Below are 20,914 nucleotides of genomic sequence, written 5' to 3'. Positions count from 1 at the left end.
AATCAGGGTAATTAGGATGCCTTAGAACAGCTTGGACTATTTGGAATGGTATAGAACTTTGGATTTTCCCATAGACTGTGACAGTTTGCAAAGGGTATGAATAATTTTGGACATGCCACTTTTTTTTCAAATGTAAATAAAAGCTGAGAAATATTTTTTCCACAATGATACCTCTTGTACACCGTCTTATTATCTTTTGAGAGAAGCCTGTCATTTCTGGTTAAAATAAAAACTTTCTGGTTGAATAAAAGTAACTTTAAGTCAGAATTTGCCAGGGGTATGAATAATTTTGGACTTGACTGTATATATATATATATATATATATATATATATATATATATATATATATATATATATATAACTTCTATATATATATATATTTTTTTTTTTTTGTTAAGTTTAGAATTGAATATCCAATAATCAATACAAAAATTAAGACTCTTATGTCAGGGGAGTCTAGAAAGAGAAGTCAAAACTATACTCAAAAACTCATTTTCTTGTGATTATTGTACAGCCAGGGCATTAGCAAAGGACATACAGCTATTGCAGTTAGTTGTTTCAGCATTCACTTTATGCCTTGGGATGCTAACATGCTAATGCAATTCAAACTGTCATGCAGTCATTGCTTTTCCATACCTTACAAACAACCCAACTTTACTATTATAGAACAGTTTTTGCTACATAAAAAAGTCTAAGTTATGCTTGCCCACATACACTACCTGACCAGGGTATTCTTATTCCCAACTCGTCACATATTGACGGTTGGTCAGATCCCTCTGAGTCACTTGGTAATGCTCAGAGTACCACTTTAGCATTATTTTCCATGCACAGGGTACTTCATTGCTTTCAGCTGTTTGTTTGCCTCGTGTCAGATCAAGGTGCATGTAATTCTTTGCATATGTAAAAGTACACATTTTATAAAAAAAATAAATATGTATAAAAAAACTTGAAAGTGTATAAATATTCATGCTTTCATAGATTCTGGAGCACCAAACTAAACTTCTACCAAATGCAATAGAAAATTTAACCTGCAACATCACAAGTAAGTATGCCTTAAATATTTAGTTACAGGTATTTATTAATACTCCCAATACGTTATTTCATCATGGCAATATTTCCATGCATGTGTCTGTGTATGACATCAAAGGTTTCTTATTGAAATCAATAGAGCACCCTGCACGTCAAAAAATGAGGTTAAGGGTGTACCCTAGGTGTTAAAAAGTGATGCAGAGGGATCCTGGCCAAACATCAATATGTGGCAATGATGCTAGGGTATTGTGGCCTTGTAAGTGATTTGCATGGAGCTTCACGGCTAACCCACTCCGTAGCAGACTTTCTTATGGGTAAGAGTTCTCTTAAACCAAAACTGGACCACAGCTATTATCAAAGTGCTGACCAATAAAGTCAAGTTTATCTTGCTCTACATTAAGGTCACTTAACAGTAAGAGAATTTAAAAGACAAAATCGCAATGATTATTATTTTATGATTTACATTATAAAATTATAAAATTATACCCTCGGTCTGTACAGTTTATAAATTAATGAATGTAAATGAATAAAAATATGTAATAAAAATAAGCTATATAAATTAAGACTCTTTTTTACTGAGGACAACTCTTTTCTTCTTGCTGTTTAAATTTTGCACTTTTTTCCTAACAATCTTTTCATCTTTAGCAGAAGAGAGAAGTGGATCATGCTGACTTTCTTGCGATACTTTCTTGCAGTTTCGTTATGTTTTACGCCATGTGATTGTTGTTTGCTACTGATTTAACCAGGAAAATATCCCACTGAGATACATCTTTCATGCATACTTCCTCCATAGTTATTCATGAACTCAAGATCAAAGTTTACAAAGAAAGTTGATGATCAGAGTCATGGCACGAACAAAGATTAAATAGATTGATTTGTTTTGTTAACTTGAAACCAATACAGCAACCCTAAATTTGTTCAGCTAGCATTCAGTCTTCTGGAAGGCAACCTCCCTGCAGACATCAGTTCCAACCCTTCTCTAACATGCATGTGGTTTTTGGCTGTGTTTTTGAAGTAATCCTGAAGATCTTGATTTGCTGGTTCAACTGTGTTTGATTAGGGTTGGAGCTAAACTGGATGCAGGATGGTAGGCCTTCAGAAGCAGGGCTAAAGATCCTCCTGAGAGCCTTTGAACAGGTTAATATCATTGTAATTTTGCATGTCACTTCCACAAGCATCTTTGCATTTAACAGTTGTTTCATGGACAGACAACACTTAGTTTTCACCTTGCCGATGAGGCATGTTGGTGTCATCAATTTTAAATTATTCGCAGGACCCCATTGTGGGAATATTTTAATTCTCAGGGTCTGGTTTTCCAGTCTTAGCAAACTAGAAACTAGTTTTAACTTAGCAAACACCATAGCTAAGAAGTGCTGTTCTTTACAGAGACAGAAGCTTCAAATATAGTGCCTTGTGAAAGTATCGCGCAAGTATTGCACATCAACATTTGGCAATTATCTCCCATTCTTCTTCTCATCTCTTCAAGCTCTGTCAGCTTAGATGGGGGCTGGCAGATATTTTTTTCCAGGTTTCTCCAGAAATGTTTGATTGGGTTCAAGCCCAGGCTCTGGTTGGGCCACTCATGGACATTCACAGAGTTGCCTATAAGCCATTCTTTCTGTGTGCGTAGGTTCATTGTCCTGTTGGAAGGTGAACCTTCTGTCCAGTCTGAGGTTCTGAATGCTCTGGACTGGGTTTTCCTTAAGGCTATCTCAATATTTTGTCAGACTGAGCTTTTCTTCTACTCTGACGAGTCCCTCAGTCCTTGCCGCAGAAAAACAGCCCCATAACATGAGGCTGCCACCAGCACACTTTACTTTTGGGATGGTACTCTGCGGATCATGAGTCTGGATTTCTCCAAACACGATGCTTGGATTTGAGATTCTTCAGACCAGAGATTCTTGTTTCTCATTCTGAGGGACCTTTAGGTGCCTATTTATTTTGCAAATTCCAAGTGTGTTTTCATGTGTCTTCACTGAGGAGAAGACTGAGTTTTGCTACACCACCATAAAGCCCAGATCGGTGGACTGTTGCAGTGATGTTTGTCTTTGTCTTGTAGTGGAAGTTTCTCCCATCTGTATACATGACCATGGAGCTCAACTAGACTGCCCATCAGGTTCTTAGTCACCACTCTAGCCCTTCTCAATAATTTGCTCAGTTTAGTCAAGAGGCCAGCTCTAGGAAAAGTCCTGGTTGTTTCTAATTTCTTTCATTGAGGGTAACAGACTACATGCTTCTGTAAACCTTCAGTGCAGCAGATTTTTTTCTGAACTCTTCCTTAGATGTGTGGCTTGATGCAATCCTGTCTCTGAGCTCTACAGGCAGTTTTTTTTTTAACCTCATGGCTTGTTTTTTTCTCTGATATGCATTTTCAGCTGTTAGACCTTTTAAGACAGGTGTCACTTTCCAAATCATACCCATTCAGTTGAATTTGCCACAGGTTAACTTCACTCTAAGTGTAGTAACATCTAAAAGCAATATGAATGTTCCTGAGCTTAATTTCAACTGTCACAGATAAGGGTATGAATACATATGCAATGGAATCATTTACTTTTTTATTTTTAATGCATTTGCAAAGATGTTAAAAACCATTTTTTTTTTTTTTTTTTTTTTTTGCCATTATGGTGTATGGAGTGTAGATTGATGTGGAAAAATAATTTAAAGCAGTTTAACATAAGGCAGCAACATAAAATGTGAAAAAAGTTAAGGGGTATGAATACTTTCGCAAGGCACTGTATTATACTCCGTTTCAGCATCAAATACCCGAGGCAAGGGAGGAAACATGAGGACTGCGGAAGCTAATTACAGGGGTGTCAAGATAAAATAAAGAATAGCCGGATGTTGTCCTTTGTTAGAGAAGCGCACGCATGAGAGAGATAATGACAAATAGAGTAGATTAGAGAGCAGATCTATGATTCCCCTGAGGATAATTTGAACAGCAGAATTTGGTAGTACATTATTGCAAGTGCTCTTCTGTTGCCCTACATATTAGCATAGTAAAACCTTCCTCATTCTAAACCCTAAGGTCTGCCCTACATGATTAATAATTTGTCCTCATAATTGCACAATATTGCTTTTTGTAAATGGCTGTTATGCAATCTTTTCAGGTGCTCTATATAAACCATATATAACTTTTATAAAGTTCAATTACATGACTTTCTGAGAACAAACCTACAACAGCTCATTCTTCAAATTGTTAGACAAGTCATAACACGGTAAGATAGACCTTCTTGCTAATAAGCTTTCAAGTGACATTCCAAAACAGGGGAAAAAAAAACTTGTCCCTGTTGACATGCCTGGTAAGGATTAAAAACTCTGGAAGAGAATGTATTGCTTGCTACTTCGTTGAGAACAACACCCTAATGTTGTTCCATACCATTCACCACAACTGTTAAAACTCATTTGTGCTTGTTTATATTCAAATATCTGTCTTGTAGCCAATCTCACTGTGTCAATTTAGCCTATTTATAAAGCATTGTACAGATTGACAAACTGTGTTCATTGTACAGTACATTTTTGCTGTATGGAAGGTTTTAGTCAAATGGTTTAGAACAACCTGAGGGTGAGTAAATGACATTTACAATTTTGGGTGAATTCTTTCTTTAATAACAATGTATTATTTAAGGGTTGCTAGTAGGAGAGATAGAGGGAAGGGGGTGGAGGCTGTAAGGAGAGAAATGTAGGCCTACTGTATATAAGGAGCTTTAATATTTCAACCTGTGAATATTTTTTTCCCATAATTTAAACAATCATATATGAGCATATATTGCACAAATCACGTTTTATTAAAATATACTGTATATATTATTTACTGTTTTGCGTCTATTGTGTTTCCTTTTTGTTTGCTTTTTTATGGTGCAAGTCACTGTTCACCATGGTAACTATATGCCAGCAGCCAATCACAGAGTACAATTCAGGCTGATGCAAATTCAGGTGAAGATTATAAGAGGAGGGAAAACAATCTCCTGGTTGCACCTGGCTCATTTGATTGGCAAATTAGCACTGTCAAGAGCTTGTGTTGGATTTGGTCTAAAGATGGACAGAAAACACCATTCCTACCTAAACCTGTGTAGGCTTAAATTTCGTATTTATATCACTGAACGCTCGATTCCCAACTCCAAGACAAACGTAAACTTCATATGTTACTAAGCACTTGAATAATCTAGAATTTTTAGAGTTACAGTAAGCCATCGGTAGCCCTTAGTAAAGGCCACGCAAGATATTGGATCTGTAAAAGAGGACAAAGAAGTAGGATTTGGTGTTTAGGACCCTCAGCATCTCTACTCACCTTCAGGTCACGATGGACCACTCCCATCTGGTGGCAGTGGAGAACAGCCTCAAGGATCTGCTGAATGCAATGACTGCATGCAAACACCAGGGGGTGTGGGTTAGTGACAAGCACACACTCACTATCTGTGCACAGCATTGAGAGTAAGGGAGCATCAGCTTGGAGGTAATGAATACGACTTAAATGGACTTCTTATAAGTTTTAGTGCTGCATTTTAAATGATTATGAGTGATGCTTGACAGTAGAGCTGGGTACTTTTTATGTATTTTCAAAAGTGCATTAAAATTGAAGAACTACAGTAAACTGTAAAATAGTAGTAAATGTAATGAAGGTATTTTTTCTATGTATGGAATATCATTACATCAGTGGTGGAGGCACACCAACAGCGACCCATTCATTTCAGGTCTTGGAGTCTGTACTAATAAGCTAATGAGTTAAATCAGTTGTATTTGATAATGTAAAGTGTGTAGTGTTGATGTGCCTCCAGGAACAGGGTTGGGAAACATACATTAATATACAACATTTATCATGAGTTTAGCGCAACAGTGAGCGCATTGCCTCAAAACAACAATAGGTTTGTAAATTAAAGTAGGGGCATTATCATTATTATCATTATTTTTCATATTTAAATGGCCAAACAAAAGCCCATAAAGATCAAGTCATGCATTCCTTGTTTTTTCGACTTTTACGTTGAAGTTCTTGATTCTTCTCTGTTCCTTTTTCCTATGTTAGTCTCTTGTAGTTTCACTTTATGATTGGTTCCCCTTCTCACCCAGGTGTTCTGTGCTCCCTCGTACTTGTGTACTTAACGAAGCATCCAAGCCATGTTGATGCATATGAACATGCATATGAACATCAACACATAGTCGTAATGTACGAGTGGGAAACCCGGAATTTTCTTTAAGGCCAGAGGTATTGATTGGAGGTTTTACGCAAAATTTTACGCAGATAAGGTACAAGCCATCTTGCGGCAACCCGTCCTTAGCCTTTACAGAAACATTACACGGTAACACTTTACAATAAGGTTCATTAGTTAACATTAGTTAACCACATTAGTTAACATGAGCTAATAATGAACTGCACTTAAACAGCATTTATTAATCTTAGTTAATGTTAATTTCAACATTTACTAATACATTATTAAAATCTTGTTAACATTAGTTAATGCAGCGTGAACTAACATGAACAAACAATGAACAACTGTATTTCCGTTAACTAACGTTAATGAAGATTAGTAAATACAGTAACTAATGTATTGCTCATGGTTAGTTCATGTTAGTTAATACATTAACTAATGTTTAACTAATGAACCTTATTGTAAAGTGTTACCCATTACACTTTAAAAACACTTTAGGGTTACAATTTCTTTATATTTTAAAATGAAACAATATGTTATTTGAACAATTACACCTTCCTGAGCTATTGATGTGGTTTTTAAATTAATTATACAGAATTCCAAGCACAGCCCACAGCCATGTACAGAGGGGAAGTGCTTTATTTTAAAGGTCAAAAACAGGTTTTTCTAATATTTAAAATACAATAATGTATTCATAACTATCAAATATATGATGTAAATGGCATAAAAACAAAAAACAAATGTCGAATAAAAATGATAAAATGTATAATAAAGTAGCTGTCCCCTGGAGTTGTCACTGGTGTTACCATTTAACAAAAATCATTTATTTTGAAATAAAAATCACACTGATGCCATTACTCGACTTCCTTCTTCCTATTTCCTAAAGATCTATGAAAAAATCCCTATGTTAAGTCCACTGTCTCTTTTCAGTTATCAGAAATTTTCTCATTTATCTCATGATTTCATATGAAGTTTTTAGTTGAAGTCACTGCTATGACCTACTTTGATATTAGGGAATTGTAAAAATTATTTCATTTAGTGAGTATACCATGATTGACAACATGTGGTTTGATACCTTGCAGCAGCCATTTTGTAAAATGTATTTTTCATGAAAATTGTCACTGGTCTTATGTATATCACTGGTGATTCATTGTGTCACTAGTGTTACAGTGTTGTTGTTGTTTTTTTCCTGTCACATTAAAATAAATAAAACATCTCCTTATTTCTTGCATTTTCATTATTTTTCTGTAATTCTGACTGAAAACAAAATCTAAAACCTTTAATATTGCCAAAGAAGGTAACACCAGTGACAAAAATATGGCACATGTGGTCTTTAAATAATTGCGCGCACACACACACACACACACACACACACACACACACACACACACACACACACACACACACACACACACACACAAATCATTAAGCTGTCATTTATATGTATTCATAAAGTCAAAAGGTAATCTAATAATGTGGTTTAAATAAGAAAAAGAAATACATTTTAAGATATCTTGCCATACCAAAAGTGGACATTTCTGTAGAATGACCCATCTGACGTTGTACTTTAATTACTGCACTATAAATCATTTTCTATCTCATTGTTGACCAAAGGATAGTATGTTATAAGTAGCATGCCAAAAGTCCCCAGATGGTCTATTATTTCTGGTCCTTTTTAGAAGTGGGGATCTGTGCATACTGATATTGCCCACAACCAACTGAGCTTTGGAAGATGACAGCGGATGTGCTTGAGACCAACAACTAAGTAGAGATGCCCTGAAAGGCGTTTAAATAATTAAATCAATTTCTATTGTAAACTTCAAAAAGAAAGGAATATCACAACAGGTAAATCGTTTATATTTCACCATTAACCATTAAATGTATACATTAAATGTTGCCAAAAACATGAGCAGAGTCCTCTATATTATAAACATAGTATAGGCCTATATATTATTTTTAAAGATGAATATATGTTTGCAAATATATTACAAATTTTAACATTTATGCAACAATTTAACATTTATGTATCAATTACAGAAACAGATTGATATGACTAGGTGCTTTATTGCCCAGCCCTACTGTAATAAACTTTTGTTTTGAAATATTTGTATGCTATGACATATTAGTAAATATACACATTGCCCATCCATTGTCATCATTACCTCTCTTTGTCTTGCTCCCCAAATCTCAATCCAGAAGTGGTGTTTGCTTGGGTGACTGTGTGCTTGACCCACTAAATCACTGACTAATGGGTTCTGATACCCGTTTTGCATTTCACTCAAAAAGGGTACAGTCACCATCAACACACAAAAGACAATCCTATAGAGTCAAACACACAGCCCCCGACTAGGCACATTTCTACATGCACGACCTTAGCTCTGAGGTCATCGATTGTGTTATTACCCCTCAGCTCACCGCCACACACGTATCTTGGTGAGTAGCTGTGTTTTGAGGGACCAGGTTGGGGTGAGTAGAGGAGGCTTCCACATTGGGAACCCACGGTTTATTGTTTGTTCAAACAACGTTGCCAGCAGGTTGGAGGTTTAAGCCTGTTATACTAACCTTCAAGTCTCGATGTACAATGCCACTTAGGTGACAATGATTAACACTCTCTAGAATCTGCTGTATGCAATGACTGTGAGAAAAAGAGACACAGCGAGGAAGCCAAAGAAGAGAGATTGAACAGTTCAGCAAGCACAGTGAGAAAATAAATGCAGTTGGCAAACAAACAGTGCAAACAGAAAGAAAATTTAGCTTGGGCAGGAGCAAATACTGTACTCCAGTCAGTACTTAGGCTGTTGAAAATATTGTAATATTTGCTATAATTCAAAAAAAAAAAAAAAAAAAAAAACCTATCTGGACAGCAATTGTTTCTTGTGTGGTTGTCTATAAAAATATATTTTTTTGATAAAAAAGGATTTAAACACTGAATTTTGAATAGATTTCTTCTTGTAAACTCAAAAATGTGGATTTGGACAGCAGTTAAATTACCACACAACCTTGGTGTTTCACGAGTTCGCCCTTACATCTAATCTGCTTGAGCGAGTAATAAGCATATTTTAGCGTGCTGTCCTGGGGAAGGGTTCCGGGCCCGGAATACAGGCCGGACCCAGAGAACTCCCCCTGCTAGTTTAGGATAGAAACCAGACCTGCAAACTCATCAGAGGAAAAAAGGTGACAGTGACCGCGGTGGTGTGTGTTTGTGTGTGTGTGTGTGTGTGTGTGTGTGTGTGTGTGTGGGGGGGGGGGGGGGGGTTAATGGGGGAGTTCAGTATAAATTATATTATACTGAAAAACATTATTTTTTCCTTCTTAGCCTGGACAAGGGTTTCACAAACACACGCACGCAAACGCCATGGAGAGAAACTGAAATACATTCACAAACTATTTAATATATTTTACAGTTATAAAGATAAAACTTAAAAGATGTAGTTATTAAATTATATGAAATATTTCAATATATAGGAATTATCGATTCATATTGAGTGCATTATTTTACTTTTATACCATCAATATTTCACGTATTTGTAGTGAACTATATATAAGTATTTAAATAATTCACCCTTATAGGCTGTTTGTGTGTAAGCTTAATGTCTTTCTGCACTTGCTATATATATATATATATATATATATATATATATACACACACACACACACACTTAAGGGAGGTAAAAGTATTACAATTTATTATACTAGATATTGTATAATAAATCAAAAAGAAAGCCGTCTTGAAAAATATAGGGAGTTTAAAAGGCAGCTGCATAATAAATAATCCTCTGCTGCCATCTATTGGTTATATGGGTCATTCCATATTATTTTTAAAAAGACGTTGTTTTCTGCGAAAAGTCATTTTGTCCGATGCAGTTTTTTATGAATGAAAAATGAGTCCTTGAAGTACATTTTATTTCACAGCTGTAGAGTTGGAAAATAATAAAGGCTTTAAAATATTGTGATAAGATTTTAAAAATGTGTTCATGACTTTGAAGGCAAGTTAGTGATTATCAAGAATACGATTAAGATGTCCTTGAAGAGAAGTATGGCTTGCTAGCTAACGTTAGCCTAAACACGTTATGATAGTGTTTAGCTGTCAGCATTTAAATGTGCAACTATGCAGATACGGAGAGTACGGGATTGCAAGGCTCCGCATTTAATTGATGTGTTGTTAAATAATAAGAAACTGAATGTTCACGCCGCTAACATTGTTTATAATGTTGCAATTATCATTTTTCTCAGTTTCTGATAAGAACGAGGCAGAAGATCAGTCTCAAGAGTGTCCACATAATATATAGCACATATAAAACGAGCTGCTTATCTTTATGCAGAAGTCCTAAAGAACGCTCCGTGCATACGGTCATTTCAATTTCCATCAGAGTTTCCACATTAGGTCAGGTGTCTCTTGACAGGCGCGAACACAGATGGCAGTGTGTTTCAAGATACTGAAGCAAGCGCTGAGATTGGTCCAGGAAAAATGTCATTTATAAGAATTGTCCAATAATGGCCTACATGGCACGCAAGCCCACCCCCACCTCCCTCTCTTGACAGGCGCGAGCTCAGTTGAGATTCCCGATCGGCCCAGATGTCAACTAACGCAAGACCCCCCCCCCCCCCCCCTCCCTCCCTAAAAAAACTCTCCGGTTCTACACGATTCACGTGAATGACCCAATTGACAATGAAAACGGCGATTGTCGCCGAAAAGCGACAAGTTTGCAGGTATGAGAAACAGATTAGAAGTGGGGAGTAGGGGTGGAGGAGGGATGCCAAGAAACTGTCGCTGGATGGAGGTAAGACGGCTGGCAATATATAGATGATGTGCTAATTCAATGATTGGTTAAACAAGTTGCACCTGTGCCGAATGGATTGATTATCTGATCGTGCTCCTCCCGAACCTTGTTAATAAAACATCATTTGTCAAAAAAAAAAAAAAAACTAATTCGGCCAGATATTTTTATGCGGTGGGAGAAAAGACACAGACATTCTGGATTCTGACGGCAATAAATTCACAGACTAATTCCTGTAATTGCTGAAAGTAGCTTGTGTCCTCATAAGAAACAATTACTGTCCGAATAGGGCTAAATATGCATTTAAATCAATATTTCACCCAGAAATGAAAATTTTGCCATTTTCAGCTTAACCACATATCATTGCAATCCATGTTGGCACTTTTTCTCTTTCTTACTTCTGTGAAACACAAAGGAGAAATTTCACCTAATGAATCACTATGAATGTGGAATTATTATTACCACATAATCTCAAACTGCTACTACTTCCTGAATCAGCGGTGCCCAAAAACATTGTAAGTTAAAGTATATTGTAGAGATCACTGGTTCCAGTGGTTTCAATCTTCTTTCCTGAGTTTTTGATGCATAGATCAGCTCTGAACGTCTTATACAGTGGCTGGAATAAGTTTTAAAGAACCCTTTGAAAATATCTGGATTTCTACATTGATTATTTATCAAATTTGGTCAGTTATACAGATGAGATTGGGAAGTGAGGGTTGCACAGGTACCTTCCCTTTAAATAAAGGCATGCAAAGCCTGTTTACTGACAAATTTGTTTTTCTCAAGAAAGATGAGATTTTAAATGAGTGTCAAACTTAGCTCCCGGAGGGCCACAGGCCTGCAGAGTTAAGCTTCATTCTGCTCCAACACACTCACCTTTAGTTTTTAAGTAATTCTAAAGACCTGTTCAGGTGTATTTAATTAGAGTTGGAGCTAAACTCTGCAAGGATGTGGCCCTCCAGGATGTGAGTTTGACATCCCTTAGTGTGAACCCTGCCTTGATCCCAAAAGCTCTCACAGGACCTTGAAAAAGGGATTACGGAGCTGAACAAGGGTGGTGAATACACCGTAAGATACCCTTTCTACAAATATGGAAAATTTTAGACTATTGTTACTCTCCCTAGAAGTGGGTACCCTGCAAAGATCACTTTAAGCGCACAACGGGCAATTCTGAAAGAGGTGACAAAGAACCACAGTATAACAGCAAAAGACCTCCAGAAAATTAGACAAATTGTGGAAGTCATCTATCAGAGAGAGAGAAAAAAATCAAAAGCACTGAACAAGAATATTGTTTATGTAAAGACAAACTAAAAACCACCACTGACAAAAATATTGAGGCATGTGTTTTTTTTTTCCAAGACCACTTGGATGTTCCACTGTGCTTCTGGGAAAAATGTTCTGTGGACAGTTGAGACAAACAAGTTTAACTGTTTTTGCAAAACCTGCTTTATTTTAAGGAAAAGGAGTGGTGCACATCAACATCAAAACCTCACCCCAATTGGCAAGAATGGCTGAAGGAACATCATGATTTAGTGCTGCTTTACTGCTTCAAGGCCTAGACACTTTGCAAACACTGAATGAGAAATAGTTGCTACAAAAAGAGTATCAAGACATTTTACAGGAAAATGTCAGGATCTCAGGACAGTACTTCATGACAATTTAGGGAAGTTGGGTAGGACAGGAAGACAATGGTCCAAACCACACAAATAAATCAACTAAAAAATGTCTAAAAAGAAGAGGATATGTTTTCCTGAGTCCTGACCTTAAGCCAATTAAAGGGTTAGTTCACCCATAAATTAAAATTAGCCCGTTACGCACCCTCCATGTATCCTAGGTGTATATGACTTCCTTCTTTCAGATGAATCCAATCAGAGTTACATAAAAAATTATCCTTGTATTCCAAGCTTTAGAATTGCATAGATGAGTGTTTCTCTTCATCAGTCCAAAACAAGTCCAATAAAGTGTATCCATCCATAATAAAAAAGTGCCTCACATGGCTCCGGGAGTAAAAAAGGCCTCCTGTAGCGAACTGATGTGTTTTTGTAAGAAAAATGTCCATATTTAAAACATAAGAATCACTTTAATCTAGCTTGCGCCGGCTGGTCGTGCATGGAAGCAGTTCCAGGCGGATGACAGAGGACGTCAGCATTGCACATGCGCCAATGAGTTTTGCACAAACCAACATTTGTTTACAGAAGCCATCCGTCTGAAACTGCTTCCATGTATGACCAGCCAGCACAAGCTAGATTAAAGTGATTCTTATGTTTTAAATATGGATATTTTTCTTACAAAAATGCATCGATTCACTCGTTTTGGACTGATGAAGAGAAACACTCGCCCATGCAATTCTAAAGCTTGGAAATGTCAGGATCATTTTTAATATAACTCCAGTTGGATTTGTCTGAAAGAAGGAAGTCATATACATCTAGGATGCCTGGAGAGTAAATGATGGGCTAATTTTCTTTTTTAGGTGAACTAACCCTTAAAGATATTGATGACAGATTTGTGAGGAGGGATGGTCTAAAACTTTAGAGATGTTGCTGCTAACAAAATATTTACAATAAATAAATATTTACAATTTAAATATTTACAATAAAATGTGATATTGTGTTATCAGTTTTGTTAGATTGTGTCTATAAATGTGAGTTAGATCAAACAGTACAAAAATTAAAGGATTCAAAACTTATTCATGCCACTGAATTGGCTTGCATAACTGACCAAGAAGAATGGAGAAGTAACAAAAACACCTAAACTTGATTGTGTTCTTCACATAAGCTTGTATCATTTCAGAAAAACTGGGACATTGAGTCACCTAGACTACATTTATGATGCATTTTGGTCCTTTGTGAAGCTTGAATGTTTTTGTTCATTATAATTTCACAGAAAAGAACATAGAAAAAGTATTAATTTTTCATTTTGTGTTATCAGTCAGCAATATTTCTGGTTCCAAGGTGTCTTTTATACAGGTCTCAAAATGAGATTAGGAGCACTCTCTTAAAAGGATTGCTTCTAATCTCAGTTTGTTGCCTGTATAAAAGATACCTGTCCACAGAAGCAATCAATCAATAAGATTCCAAACTCTCCACCATGCCCAAGACCAAAGAGCTGTTCAAGAAGGTTGTCAGGGATAAGATTGTAGACCTACACAAGGCTGGAATGGGCTACAACACCATCGCCAAGCAGCTTGGTGAGAAGGTGACAAAAATTGGTGGGATTATTTGCAAATGGAAGAAACGCAAAATAACTGTCAATCTCCCTCAGTCTGGGACTCCATGCAAGATTTGAAGCTTGAATGTTTTTGTTCATTGTAATTTCACAGAAAAGAACATAGAAAAAGTATTAATTTCTCATTTTGTGTTACACAGAATGGAATGACATATGGTCATGTAAAGGATGACAATTTTCATTTTTGGGTGAACTATTCTTTTAAAAATAATAATACAAATATCACAGAAGCACACAAAAGAGACAAGCTTAAACGACCCAAATTAAGATAACACCTTCAGCAAATAAGCAGCATAGAAAAAAACAATTGGGATTTTAAGCAAAAAATAAAAATAAAAATAAACCCTACATACAGACATTACAAGTACAAATACATTGAAAGACATACTGCAATGCAGACACTTTCTACATTTCTTCTCACAGTTGGGTTTAAATGCTAAAAACAATTGTTTATGAGCAGTATTACAAAATTTGCTCATTCACTGGTTCTGTGATAGGGTTTCAGATATGATTGCCCCCACAACTGACTGAGAAAAAAAACAATATCATACACACACAGACAGTGATAATAAAAAAGGGTTCTTCTGTTTTGTGAATTACGAAATTTGCATTTTACATTTTATAAGTGAACGGTATGTGTGGAATGTTCTGGCTTACCACTGAAAATAGTTTAGACTTTACCCTCAGTGTGTAAAGATAAGGTAAAATCATGTTTACAATAATGCACTTACAATGGAAGTCTATGGGGCAAAGTTTTCTAGAGAGTTTAAAAGCATAAATATAACTGAATATCACTGAGTTATTATTTCTTCTGCTCTGCATGTAATTTGAGCTGTAGGTCCCTAAACCTTATTTATTTCTTCAGAGGGTTACTTTGCTAGACAGCTTAATTTTTCAATGTGTTACGGATCTAATTTTCACAGTAACTCAATGCTGTAACAAGAAGGAAGCATATGCAGAGAAATTAACAGGGTAAGAACAGGGGTCAGTAAACAGACAGGGGTCAAAACCATAAACTAGAGAGCTGCATTGGGATTGGGGTCACAAATCTCGTGGGACTGGCCAGTTTTATCTTTACTGCACGTTATACGAAACGGCTCCATAATGCACAAGAATTCTATGCAATATTAGAATGTTTGCGAGACGGTCATAAGCGGACACTCACATTGCAGGAGCGGGCAGTAACGGTCAGAAATTCAGTGGAATTGGGCGAGAGACAGATTAAGGAAACAGTCCTGTGCAGGGCTCTACCATGAACTGCAGTTCATACAAACAAATCCAAAAGTAAAAGACTAAGAATGGGGAAAGAGTAAGGGTCAAGATAACACTAAATATAATTCAGAAAAGAACGTTCAGAATTAGCAACATAAACAATAAACAAGACTTTGCAAATAAGAAGTGCAAGACGGAGCAGATTGCAGTATAAGTAGTCTACTAATGAGGGGATGAGATTCAGGTGTGAAAGAAACCCAGAAGTTAGTAATCTGGTGATAGGAGGGAATAACAGATGCAGAAGCAGATTTAACAGATGCAATGTTTTGCCCCATAAACTTCCACTCTAAATCCATTATTGTTTGAAAGATGGAAAAAACACAACAAAATAATTTTCTGTGATAACTGGCAACATACCACAGATATTGTCTACAGAGCTTCATATATTATATATTACACGCTTATATAACATTATTAGAAAACCGTGTTGTCTATTTAAGCTAATTGAGCTGTCTAATTTAATAATTCATGCATTCTAAGTGTGTTTTAAAGGAGTCTGCATTTAGATACAAGCACTAACCTGGCATCGGCCTCGCTGTAGTACTCTCTGGCAACAATATCTTCAAAGAGCTCCCCTCCTGTGACTCTGAAAAAGTTCACATTCAGAGTCAACACATCAGACAGTCTAATTGCAGCACTTTCAATAAACAGGAAGGTCTGATTTACATTTTCATCTCTGCAAGACATTATGAGTGACGAGAATACAAGAGTGTACATAAACGTCTCTTGTCTTTATATATGTATATTAAGTAAGTACTCTGAAGGGTACTTTACACCTTACATGAACACATGTCCCTGCAACTTTCTTCTGCATTAGAATGTTACCTTGACAACACTGCAGCAAAATTCAATATAGCAGATAGGAGTGTTATAGCAAATACAAATTTGTTTCACATATTGTTTTCCGATTTTTTACAATTTATTTAAAAAAATGGCTTGTATCCTAAATAATTTACCTCAGGTTTCAAATAAATTTAAATAAATTGAAAGTACATGCCATCCAGGAAAATAAAATATGCCTTAATTACTTTATATATACAGTGAGGAAAAAAAACATTTGATCCCCTGCTGATTTTGTACATTTTCCCACTGAGAAAGAAATGATCAGTCTATAATTTTAATGGTAGCTTTATTTAAACAGTAAGAGACAGAATAACAACAACAAAAAAATCCAGAAAAAAACAATTTCAAAAAAGTTTTTGAATTGATTTGCATTTTAATAAGTGAAATAAGCATTTGATCCCCTATCAGTCAGTAATATTTCTGGCTCCAAGGTGTCTTTTATACAGGTCTCAAAATGAGATTAGGAAAGGATTGCTTCTAATCTCAGTTTGTTGCCTTAAGATACTTGTCCACAGAAGCAATCAATCAATAAGATTCCAAACTCTCCACCATGGCCAAGACCAAAGAGCTGTTCAAGGTTGTCAGGGATAAGATTGTAGACCTACACAAGGCTGGAATGGGCTACAACACCATCGCCGAGCAGCTTGGTGAGAAGGTGACAACAGGTGGTGCGATTATTTGCAAATGGAAGAAACACAAAATAACGTCTCAGGTTACGTATGTAACCCTAGTTCCCTGAGGGAACGAGACGCCGCGTCAGGAACGCTATGGGGAACGCCATTGGCGGGCAGCACTCTGAATCATGTCTACAACCAATGAATGACGGGAGTGACGTCACAGGCGCGGTGACGTCAGCGACCGGGAAGTATAAAGCACGTGCGTTTGAAGCCGGCGGCAGCTCTTTTAGGAATGAAGCGAGCGCCGCAGGGTGCGGAATTATGGTCCGAGACGCGGCGTCTCGTTCCCTCAGGGAACTAGGGTTACATACGTAACCTGAGACGTTCCCTTCCGGGAACGAGACGCCGCATCAGGAACGCTATGGGGAACGAGACTACCAACGCCCCCATAATTTCCAAGCCCTGCGCAGTGTCTGCTCAACCAGGGTGGAAAGTAAGAAAGAGCCCTTGTCTAGCATTCCGCGGACAAGAAGGCCCTGTAGTCCTCGGCCCTCGGGCACACGAGGAATGGTAGTCTTCCTCTGTCTGGTCGCCAGCCAGAGCGAGAGGTACTCCTCGGCCCTCAGGCGCACGAGGAGTCTTAGTCCTTTGTCTGGGGGTAGCCAGAACAAGAGGGACCGCAATGACCACTGTCTAGCATTCCGCGGACAGATGGTGAAGGTAGTCCTCGGTCCTCAGACCCACGAGGACAGTGCACTCGACCTCAAGAGTGCTCCTCGGCCCGCAGGCACACGAGGAGAAGGTAGTCCTTTGTCTGGGGTTCCGCCAGAACAAGAGGGACTCAAGAGCTCGGCCTGGAACTGCGGCAGGACGTGAGGGAATAAGCCATTGTCTAGCATTACGCGGACAAGAGGGCACTGTGATCCCCGGCCCTCGGACTCACGGGGAAGACAGTAAGGGCCTCTGCCTGGTAGCCAGCCAGTGCAAGAGGCACTCCTCGGTCCTCAGGCACACGAGGAGTCTTAGTCCTTGGTCTAGGAGACTCCGGACCAGAGGGACCGAAATACACTCTGTCTGGTTTAGTCTTGCCAGAACACGAGGAGAATTAAGCCATTGTCTAGCATTCCGCGGACAAGAGGGCTGTATGGGCACACGAGGAGTCTAGTCCTTCGTCGTGTTTCCTGCCAAACCATGAAGGAGACAGAGTCTAGGATACTTACCTGCTAAGACACTGTTGTAACTCGGCCTGGTATTCCTGCCAGGACACGAGTAGAATAAGCCATTGTCTAGTATTCCACGGACAAGAGGGCTGTAAAATCCTCGGCCCTCAGGCGCACGAGGATAGCAGTGGGCCTCTGCTTGGTTGCCCAGCCAGCGCAGGAGGCACTCCTCGGCCCTCAGGCACACGAGGAGTCTTAGTCCTAGGTCTAGGAGAATCCGGACCAGAGGGACCGAAATACACTCGGTCTGGTTTAGTCTTGCCAGAACACGAGGAGAATTAAGCCATTGTCTAGCATTCCGCGGACAAGAGGGCACACCACGCCTTCTTGGCGTTGAGTCTCAACCCCAACTCTTTCATGTGAGCGAGAACAACATCTCGATGTTGAACCGCTAACTGCTCCGAACTGGCTAGGATCAGCCAGTAGTTGAGTATGCGGATGCCCTGGAGTCGCAAAGGAGCCAGCGCAGCATCCACACACTTCGTGGAAGTGCGGGGTGAGAGAGCTAGGCCGAGAGGAAGTACTGTGTATTGGTAAGCTTCGCCCCTGAAAGCGAATCTGAGAAACTTCCTGTGTTGAAGAAGGATGGAGACGTGGAAATACGCATCTTTTAGATCTATCGTGACAAACCAGTCCTCGGACCTGGTTTGTGACACGACCTGCTTGACTGTAAGCATTCTGAACTTCAGTTTTCTGACTGAGCGATTTAGAAGCCTGAGATCTAAGATGGGCCGAAGCCCCCCATCCTTCTTCGGAACAATGAAGTACCGGCTGTAGAACCCGGATTCCCTGTCTTAAGGAGGGACCACCTCGATGGCCTCCTTCCTCAAAAGAGTTTCCACTTCCTGTTCCATTACCAGACCCTGCTCGGGGTTTACTAGAGTTGGAAATACCCCGCTGAAAGGCGGTGGCTTGGCGCCGAACTGAATGGAGTAGCCTTTCTCTACAGTACGCAGGACCCGCATAGAAACATTCGGCAGTAGTTTCCACGCTGCCAGAAAGTTTACTAAGGGAACCAGCCTCTCGAGACTGGTTTCTGGATTTATCTGAGGAACCAATTTGGAGACCTGTAACAGCGAACTGGCAGGATGCTCCTGAACTAGCTCCTCTGAAGACCCCCGCGGGGGTTGCGAACTCTCCAGGGCCGCTACGTTTCCGGGCGGAACAGCTAGAGAATGGTGTTCGCGGGAGACTGCCGTGCCCTGTAACACTGGCAGGGTTAGCTGACAGATCTCCTGAGGGCCCGAGAAGGCTTGACAATGCAAGCCCCCTCGAGAGGGGCTGCCCTCATCGGCCCTGTGGTATAAGAGTCGGGCCGTTTAGCCGAGGACCTCTTAGACCAAAGCACGACCCTCGGGTCAGGCTCAGTCTTTGAAGCCCCCGGTCAGGAGTGTTGCTAATCCCGCCCTCTAGGTGTCACCGGAGGGAAACGGGCTGCAATGCTCCTATTATGAGCCTCTTATGTGAGGAGCTGGTACACGGCTGGGGTTTCATTTTTTCCCGTCAGCAACCCCGACACGTGTACATTTGCTCATCAAGCCTTAAGTTTTATTTAGGCGGCCTGGAGAGCAAAGATGGAGCTTTCAAGGATGATGCCAGACTGGGCGACAGATAGCTGATTAGCGTCTGTCCAACCCGCAGCATCATCTTTTCTTTCTAGTTTTTCCCTTGATCTAGACAGTTCAGTGTGCAGATTGGGGAAGGACAGAAAGCTCCGTTTTGGAAGTGCTGACTTAGTCCGCAGAAAACATAACGTTTGCTTTTCTGCGGCTCATATTTCTTATTCAGCTAATGCATTAGTCAGCACAACCACCAGCTCATCATACTGAGGCGATCGGGGGGGGGGGCGGTTGAATACTTTTGACAACGTTCTTCACATCAACCTCCTCAGAGGAAGATATGGGAAGCGTTGAAAACCCTTCCTGGAAGGAAGTAACCGCATTGCGGGCTTCCTTATCCAGTAGGAGGTTTACCGATCCACCAGGTAGGAAAGGAGATAGGGTATTTTTTAAACACCCGTCTCCCTTCCCTCTAGTAGATCGAGCTGCGATCCCCACGAGTGCAGCTACCGCTCCACCTCGGCGGAAGCGGGGCCAGACCCGCGAGAAACGCTAGCGAAGGCTCCCTCCTCAAAGAGAGCCTTCCGGGAACGGAGCACCCGCAGTGGAAGATGCTCACACTGTGGACAGTCAGCCTTTTCGAGGGCTGACTGTGCGTGCTCTACACCCAAGCAGACCACACATAGACTGTGTGTATCCCCACCAGCAATGAAGCATTGGCAGGGAGGAACACACTATCTATGTGGCTGCTTGTACCGCCTTAGTTTCTTAACTTTCTTTCCCCCTTAGGTTGCATTTTAGAGGTCATACTACTCAAATAAAAGCCGTGCAAACTGGCACGAAAAAAACAGCAGTATGACCGGGACAGACACAGACACAGAGCGCTCTCGCTGAATGACAAAAGCTGCCGCCGGCTTCAAACGCACGTGCTTTATACTTCCCGGTCGCTGACGTCACCGCGCCTGTGACGTCACTCCCATCATTCATTGGTTGTAGACATGATTCAGAGTGCTGCCCGCCAATGGCGTTCCCCATAGCGTTCCTGACGCGGCTCGAGTTCCCGGAAGGGAACTGTCAATCTCCCTCAGTCTGGGACTCCATGCAGGATTTCACCTTGTGGAGTTTCAATGATCATGAAAACGGTGAGGAATCAGCCCAGAAATACATGGGAGGATCTTGTCAATGATCTCAAGGCAGCTCGTACCATAGCCACCAAGATAACAATTA

The 20,914-nt window shown here is 39.5% G+C and overlaps 1 protein-coding gene across 7 annotated transcripts in view; it reads right to left on the bottom strand.

The window, feature by feature from the left end:
* The window catches only part of camk2d1 (calcium/calmodulin-dependent protein kinase (CaM kinase) II delta 1), a 106,091-nt gene that overhangs the window by 36,550 nt on the left and 48,627 nt on the right, over positions 1–20,914 (bottom strand). For 4 of the 7 annotated variants that reach the window (XM_073835735.1, XM_073835738.1, XM_073835737.1 and 1 more), the window contains exons 5-6: positions 15,969–16,034; positions 5,318–5,390 (exon numbers count right to left, since the gene is read on the bottom strand). In XM_073835735.1, coding sequence (XP_073691836.1) covers positions 5,318–5,390; positions 15,969–16,034 — 139 coding nt within the window. Of the gene's footprint in view, positions 1–5,317; positions 5,391–8,735; positions 8,809–15,968; positions 16,035–20,914 lie in introns of all 7 variants that reach the window. The other 3 variants (XM_073835736.1, XM_073835739.1, XM_073835740.1) reach the window with 1 other exon arrangement.

Source organism: Garra rufa, chromosome 3 (assembly GCF_049309525.1).
Source record: "Garra rufa chromosome 3, GarRuf1.0, whole genome shotgun sequence".
Lineage (NCBI taxonomy): Eukaryota > Metazoa > Chordata > Actinopteri > Cypriniformes > Cyprinidae > Garra > Garra rufa.
The sequence above is the reverse complement of the archived record's forward strand: the minus strand, read 5'-3'. Positions and strand labels throughout refer to the sequence as shown.